We start from the raw sequence: 8,424 nt of genomic DNA, 5'->3' as shown, positions 1-8,424 counted from the left end.
ATAAAGTTTTATGTGTAAGCAAATCTTTCTAAGTGGAATATAAGACAGGAGAAACTGGAATTAAAACAGTTAAATTACAGTAACCAATAAACTGGATTGTATTTAAGGTATTCTGGAGGTTTCTTTTGAAGTGAAAGTAGTAAAGATATTGTATATTGCACTGATACTCAAGTATTTAGTAAATAAATGTATTTAAAATGTCTGTAATCAGCTGGAAGGTGTAATGGTTAAGGGCTCTGCCTCTGACACAGGAGACCAGGGTTCGAATCTCGGCTCTGCCTGTTCAGTAAGCCAGCACCTATTCAGTAGGAGACCTTAGGCAAGTCTCCCTAACACTGCTACTGCCTATAGAGCGCGTCCTAGTGGCTGCAGCTCTGGCACTTTGAGTCCGCCAGGAGAAAAGCGCGATATAAATGTTATTTGTCTTGTCTAGCTATGATTTCTGAGTTATACCTGCTTACATTCATGGTGACAGTCCATTCTTTATGGATACAAGTGCTCCATATTTACATTTTTGCATACTTGTGCCAGGAGTGATGATTCAATCATGCAGGCCAGTGTGTTTACAGCTTTTGGGGGAAATGGATTATGCCAAATGTCTGCTCACAGTCCAGGTGCAGAAACACTGATGAGTGGGACTATATATACACATATCAAGTCACCTGTCACTTTACATAGGCGTTTAACTGAATCTCAACTAAGTACGACGGGGAGAGAAAAAGCAAAAATAAAAGTTGGTAATGTTTGGAAATAGACCATTTTTTTCAATGCATATACTGTATAAAAACGCGGATAAGACCTTCTTGCACATATACACCGACCTCACACTTTTTGGCCTAAAAATAGGCCAAAATCTATGACCCGCCACTGGCTGACCCACCAATGTGTTTGCCGTTGCCCCCATGCAGAGCACGGATTGGAGTATGCCGGCAGATGCAGACTGCACATTAGAGCATGCTGCAGGAAGAAAAGCCACTTGTCTTCGCATCCTCTAGTGTCCCGGGCAGCTTCAGAACTGGCCACTAGAACTCCAGGGTCACAGTCATGTGAGTGCAGTGAGGCAGGAGCTCTAGTGGCGAGTTTTGAAGCTGCCCAGGACACTAGAGGATGCGAGCCAGAATGAGGACAGGTAGAAGCTATACCTTCTGCAGCAGGCTCCACCACACACATCACCCGTGGATAGGCCAAAACGTGGGTGTCAAAAAGTTGGCCCATCTACGGGGATATACAGTACATGTTCTAAAGTTACATTGTTTTCTTTTTTTCATGAAAGTGGAACTACTCTTAAAGGATACCCGAAGTGACATGATGAGATAGACATGTGTATGTACAGTGCCTAGCACACTAATAACTATGCTGTGTTCCTTTTTTTCTTTCTCTGCCTTAAAGAGTTAAATATCAGGTATGTAAGTGGCTGACTCAGACAGGAAGTGACTACAGTGTGACACTCACTTATCAGAAATTCCCCTTTCTATCTCTTTCTTGCTCTCAAGCCATTTTCTGCTAGGAAAGTGTTTTATAGTTGGAATTTCTTATCAGTGAGGGTCACACTGTAGTCACTTCCTGTCTAAGTCAGGACTGAGTCAGCCACTTACATACCTGATATTTAACTCTTTCAGACAGAGAAAGAAAAAAAGAAACACAGCATAGTTATTTGTGTGCTAGGCACTGTACATACACATGTCTATCTCATCATGTCACATGTCACTTTGGGTATCCTTTAAGTCATAAATTCTACAACAGAAAGCCTCCTGTTATGCAGTGTATCTACAGAGTCACTTAGACAGAGGTATGAATATGGTGGCTTTACAATTTGATCTGCACTACACACCTATAAGGGGTGCATCTGAAACCAGACTAAGGGCTTGTTTCCACTGTTGCGACGCAATTTCGGCCGCATTCCGACGCTTGTAAAAACGCATGCGGATGCGTTTCCACATGCGTTTTTACCCGCGATTTCGCATGCGATTTCGCATGGCAGGGTGCCATGCGAAATTAACCATGACACTGCCAGGGCTAAATAAAATTGAAAAAGGTGCGAAATCGCACGCGAAATCGCGGGTAAAAACGCATGTAACAAACGCATGCGTTTTTACTATTAAATACATTAGCGGCGATTCGCACGGATTCCCGACGCAGGCGAAATCGTTGGCTCTTTTGTGCGTTTTTTTCACGCTGAAAAAAACGCACCTCAACAACGCTACAGTGGAAACAGGCCCATCCACTTGTATTACATGTGCGGATCTGCATGCGTTGGACGCATGCAGATTCGCGATAGTGGAAACGAGCCCTAAAGGGACGTAACTGCCCTGCAGAAAAGAGCAGTCTCTCAAATGAGTCGCTATGGGTAACTGTCTCCAGATGTTCCAGTCTTTGAATGTGCAAATTCTATAATAGACAGTGATAAGAAAGCTCCAGTCACATGTATTACAATAATCTATTGATCTTTACTATATATATATATATTGAGACAGGACAATACAATAATTGGAAATACCAAGTTAGAAACCTTTTCTTGTAATAAAATGGCGGACTAGGTGATGGTTCTGACATACAAGCTACAGAGTGTCCATGGCATGCAGTTGATTGCTGTGTGTGCCGGGACTACAGTGATCCGCTCACACAGCCTTGTCGCTGCTCCTCTGAGGAAATAGCACTTCCAATGAAAAATAGGATTCTTATTAGTGAAGGTAAGTAGTGGTCTTTAAAAAGTGGAAAAAGACTGAACAGCTTGCCCGACAGCGGCAGTGCACGGCTGGACTGGTTAAATAGAACTGCAGGTCAGGAGGGGGGTTCATGTACAGATAAATAGGAGGGAACGCTGCATTTGGTTTCAGTGAGGCTTAGAAAACATTGTAGTCCACAGACTCCTCTTGACATCATTTCATTACATGCTAGCGCTCTGGAAGGTATTTTAGCTCAATGCTGATCTGGCATCGGATTTTACAGGCGGTTTAACCAGGAATGCGGTTGGCTGCTTCCTCCTCGGCGTCGGCCCTGTTGGCATTGATTTCAGCAAGCGTCCGGGCAAAGCGGGTCCATTCATCGTTCCGTGGCACGGCAATTTGCTGCAGGGGAACATTCAGGGTCAGTAACAATTTAACGTAAAGAGCAATTTAGTAAAATCATTAAAAAAAAAGCCTAGTGAGATTTTATTGCCGTTTGTCTCCTCAGCTGGAAGAATTCCACTCACACCTTCCCTGGAGTTGTAAAATAAATAATTGTTTTAGTCAGCAGCCCAGACAATGACCACTTCCTGCACAAGAGACTGACGCTGCAGTGAGCTACATTGTTCTGTGAGGCTTGAGGTTGTGCCCGCCCCCCTTCATGTCTGTAGAAGCAAGACGTCATTGAAACAGCAGGTGCCCCACCCACAGAACCTGCTACTCACTATTTCAACTCAGCTGCTTCTTGTCACCTGATCGTGTTTTAAAGAAGATTTCTAGCTACAGACATTTTATTTGGACACAGAAGAGGTACAGCTGAATTCTGATTACTAAGCTGTTAGATGCTTTATTTATATCTTTGCCTGGAGATGGGGGTTTAATTAATGTTTTATGATTAGCACTTGACCTGTGTGAATGCTTCAAAATAACTAGACAATGTTATTACTCATGTTCTATTGATAAGTTCATGAAACGTTTTCACTAGAGTGACACTACAGGCGATGGTCTGTTGGTTCTGATTTGGCTGTTTTGCACTGCAGCACAAAGTGATATATATATATTTGTAGATCATAAGTGCAGTGCTCTCACCGGCTGTTCCCTGCCATTGCTGTACCCGGTTTTGCCACACAACATTGTCAGATGTGAATCATCTGCAGTGCCCACACGTTTGTATCACCCCCGCACAAATAACATTCACCTACACAACAGCCATTGTAATTACTGCCTAGCAATTTACATACCTCTCATTTGCTCATTACATTTATATGAGCAGGTGTCACATAAAGATGGAGGGAAAGGAAAATATGATATATTGCTTAAAGAAAAATTCAACTTTTGTTATGAAAATGCTATAGACATAGATGGCTGCTGTACAAGTCTTTTATTGAAATGTAAAGCTTTAATTAAAGCGAAACCTGAAGCCAATAAAAAAAACCCCAGATACTCACCTATGGAGAGGGAAGGCTCTGGGTCCTATAGAGCAGGGGTCCCCAACCACCAGGGGTCTGGCCTTTCGCCCCTCTCCCCCCGCTGCTCCTGTTACCTTATGAGCTGCTTCCTTTCTTATATTCCCTGGTGGCTTCTCTCCTCTTTGCAGCATCTTCTATAACAGCAGCGCATCCTACGGCTGCTGTAAGGAGGAAGGAAGCGAGACAGCGGTTCCCATGGTAACGCTACAGAAAGCCACCGTTATAGATGATGCTGCAAAGAGGAGAATGGCCACCAGGGAATATAAAAGAGGAAGCACTCGCCAGCTCATAAGGTAACAGGAGCAGCGGCCACGGGGGGAGGGGTCACTCAGGGCACCTATCCTAGCTTTACTGGGGTAGCTATACTAGCAATATAGTGGTAACTATATTAGCAATACAGGGGTAACTATGCTAGCTATACTGGGTTAACTATATTAGCTATACAGGGGTAGCTATACTGGGGTAACTATACTAGCTATACTGGGGTAACTATACTAGCTATACTGGGGTAACTATACTAGCAATACTGGGGTAACTATACTAGCTACACTAGGGTAACTATACTAGTTATACTCAGGTAACTATACTAGCTTTACTGAGGTAACTATACTAGTTATACTGGGGTAACTATATTAGCTAAACTGAGGTAACTATACTAGCTTTACTGGGGTAACTATACTAGCTTTACTGGGGTAACTATACTAGCTATACTGGAGTAACTATACAAGCTTTACAGGGGTAACTGTACTATCTATACTTGGGTAACTATGTTACCTAACTATACTGGGGCAACTATACTCCTTAAACAGGATCAAATTTTACTAACTTCAGTTTTGGGTTTAGTTGTGCTTAAGAGCACCCCACAATGTATATCAGCTACTATAACAGAAAGTATAAAGCCAAACTTTCACACAAACAAAACACAGCATGATTGATTATGGCATACCTCTCCAACATCGTATATGAAGATCTGACCCTCGGAATCTCCTACGGCGATCTCTCGGCCAGAGTGAGTCCACCGGACCCGATTGAGGGCCGGGTTACCCTCCACGGTGATGCAGGCAGTGGGAACCTATTCAGAGGATGCAAAATAATCAACTCACAAGAAAACAGCTTTCTGGTTTAACATGTATTTAATAAAGGTAATTTAAAAGGCCAGGGGTCAAAGGAATCTGGAGTTAAAAGCTAATGCCAGGGCAAACAAGTTTCTGTTATGTTACGTCTAAAATGACAACAGGTTGGTTGAGCAACTACTTTGCTTTGGCTTCTATCCTGATAACAACTACGATATGGTTTGTAAGACTTCCTCTCCTACATGGTCAGCTCTCTGTGAAGTCAACAGCATAGCCTGGCTGTTTGGAGAACGTACTGCGGCACCACTGCATGACTTGGGTGCCAGGTGTGGCCGTGAGTAGTAAAATATCAGTAATTTAAATTACTGATATTTTTCTATGCACTTCCCGGCACTCATTCTCACCTGGATCCTCCACTGTAGAAGTCTAACAAAATCCCCACCTAATGCCCAACTCTAACCACCCCATCAGTGCCTAAAAAGAACTCAATCCTTCCAACCCACTATTGTATGTGCCTATCCTTAAAAACGCCATTTCCCACCTCCCTCCCCAAATAATGCCTAACCCTTCCTCCCCTGGTAAGTTCCTAAAACTATCCTGAAAACTCAGGCACCCAAACGACCAATAGTTACAGCCGATCAGCTACTAGCGCCATTGTGTGACCCAAATCCTGTCCTGTGTGAAGGAGCCTGTGTAGTGAAACCTATTCCGCATCAGGCTAAAGCAGCCACAAGTGTGGTGTAGATTTTAATACAGGCAGTCCCAAAGCGGTTAACAAGGCAAAATTATTCCTCTACACCAGGGGTCCCCAAACGTTTTGGGTCAAGGGCCGGGTCAACATACTTCAGACTGCTCGGGGTCCGGAGTATACATAAAATGATGTAGAAGTCTTTGCGGGCCAGACAGTGAAACATACCCAGGTGACAACCTGAGTTCCAATTGGACAGCAGTGCCACCTGATGTGGGATTTGATTGGAAACCAGCGAATAACTGCTTTCTGGCTTCCCTGTGGATGGGTGGTGCCAACACTGCTATTCTATATGCAGATAACCAATAGTTAAAGACGTAGCTGACCGCATCTATAAGTAATACATTTTGTGTGTGTGGGGCCGGTAAAAAAGCTTCGGGGCCACATTCGGCCCACGGTTTTGAGGAACACTGCTCTACACTGTTGCTATTGAAAAAGTGGATGTATGTCAGGCCTAACTCATCAGCGGCCACAGACTGCCTGGAAATATATGCGTGTCTCACCTCTGTATCATTGTTGAGGTTCCACAAGTCCAGCCGTCCTACACCATCCACGCATGCAAATAGGGCTGGATGAGTGGGGGACCACATGACGTCATATACATAGTCAGAATTGTCTTCAAATGAATACAAGGGTTTGTTGTTCTAAAGGGAGAAAAAAAAAGTGTCAGAAAATCAAATGACAGGCAAATCTCATCTGAAGGAAAATGCATCATGAGTTTTTGCTGCTGTTTACGACCCCACTGGACACACACACACTTCCTGTCTCTGGAACCTCCAATGGACACACACTCCTTCCACCTTCCACTTAAACATTTTTTTTTTGCTGCTCCTTATAAGGATGTAGTTACTCTGTCTGGGTAGAAAGTGTGGTAAAGTCTCTCAGAATGGAACACACAAAGCAATAAAATCACAAAAAAATAAAATTCTCATTTCACACAATCCAAAGCATTATAAGAATATTGCAGACAAATTAGGAGAGGATATGGTAGGCTTCAGTCCATTCCAAGAGCCAGCAGTCTTATATTATTATTATATTACACCCACATAAACTCTCATCCAGGCTATACGTATCAATGACTAGAAATCGTGTAATATATATATATATATATATACACATATATATATATATACACACATACACAGGGAGTGCAGAATTATTAGGCAAGTTGTATTTTTGAGGAATAATTTTATTATTGAACAACAACCATGTTCTCAATGAACCAAAAAAACTCATTAATATCAAAGCTGAATATTTTTGAAAGTAGTTTTTAGTTTGTTTTTAGTTTTAGCTATTTTAGGGGGATATCTGTGTGTGCAGGTGACTATTACTGTGCATAATTATTAGGCAACTTAACAAAAAACAAATATATACCCATTTCAATTATTTATTTTTACCAGTAAAACCAATAAAACATCTCAACATTCACAAATATACATTTCTGACATTCAAAAACAAATCAGTGACCAATATAGCCACCTTTCTTTGCAAGGACACTCAAAAGCCTGCCATCCATGGATTCTGTCAGTGTTTTGATCTGTTCACCATCAACATTGCGTGCAGCAGCAACCACAGCCTCCCAGACACTGTTCAGAGAGGTGTACTGTTTTCCCTCCTTGTAAATCTCACATTTTATGATGGACCACAGGTTCTCAATGGGGTTCAGATCAGGTGAACAAGGAGGGCCATGTCATTAGTTTTTCTTCTTTTATACCCTTTCTTGCCAGCCATTGTGTGGAGTACTTGGACGCGTGTGATGGAGCATTGTACTGCATGAAAATCATGTTTTTCTTGAAGGATGCAGACTTCTTCCTGTACCACTGCTTGAAGAAGGTGTCTTCCAGAAACTGGCAGTAGGACTGGGAGTTGAGTTTGACACCATCCTCAACCTGAAAAGGCCCCACAAGCTCATCTTTGATGATACCAGCCCAAACCAGTACTCCACCTCCACCATGCTGGCGTCTGAGTCGGACTGGAGCTCTCTGCCCTTTACAAATCCAGCCACGGGCCCATCAAGACTCACTCTCATTTCATCAGTCCATAAAACCTTAGAAAAATCAATCTTGAGATATCTCTTGGCCCAGTCTTGACGTTTCAGCTTGTGTGTCTTGTTCAGTGGTGGTCGTCTTTCAGCCTTTCTTACCTTGGCCAGGTCTCTGAGTATTGCACACCTTGTGCTTTTGGGCACTCCAGTGATGTTGCAGCTCTGAAATATGGCCAAACTGGTGGCAAGTGGCATCTTGGCAGCTGCACGCTTGACTTTTCTCAGTTCATGGGCAGTTATTTTGCGCCTTGGTTTTTTCTGCTGAAAAGCTTTATGGAGATGAAGATTTCATTTTTCAGCTTGACCTGGCACCTGCTCACAGTGCCAAAACCACTGGTAAATGGTTTACTGACCATGGTATTACTGTGTTCAATTGGCCTGCCAACTCTCCTGACCTGAACCCCATAGAGAATCTGTGGGATAT

At 42.9% G+C, this 8,424-nt stretch overlaps 1 protein-coding gene across 8 annotated transcripts in view; it reads right to left on the bottom strand.

The window, feature by feature from the left end:
- Positions 1 to 2,427: 2,427 nt before the first annotated feature.
- The window catches only part of DYNC1I2 (dynein cytoplasmic 1 intermediate chain 2), a 213,009-nt gene continuing 207,012 nt past the window's right edge, over positions 2,428 to 8,424 (bottom strand). For all 8 annotated transcript variants that reach the window (XM_068245516.1, XM_068245518.1, XM_068245519.1 and 5 more), the window contains 3 exons: positions 6,460 to 6,600; positions 5,082 to 5,207; positions 2,428 to 3,068 (listed from right to left, as the gene is read on the bottom strand). In XM_068245516.1, the coding sequence (XP_068101617.1) occupies positions 2,955 to 3,068; positions 5,082 to 5,207; positions 6,460 to 6,600 (381 nt within the window). In that variant the 3' untranslated portion in view covers positions 2,428 to 2,954. The remainder of the gene's footprint in view (positions 3,069 to 5,081; positions 5,208 to 6,459; positions 6,601 to 8,424) is intronic.

This window comes from Hyperolius riggenbachi, chromosome 7 (assembly GCF_040937935.1).
Source record: "Hyperolius riggenbachi isolate aHypRig1 chromosome 7, aHypRig1.pri, whole genome shotgun sequence".
NCBI classification, from domain to species: Eukaryota; Metazoa; Chordata; class Amphibia; order Anura; family Hyperoliidae; genus Hyperolius; species Hyperolius riggenbachi.
Note: the sequence above shows the minus strand (reverse complement) of the source record. Positions and strands in the feature narration are given on the sequence as shown.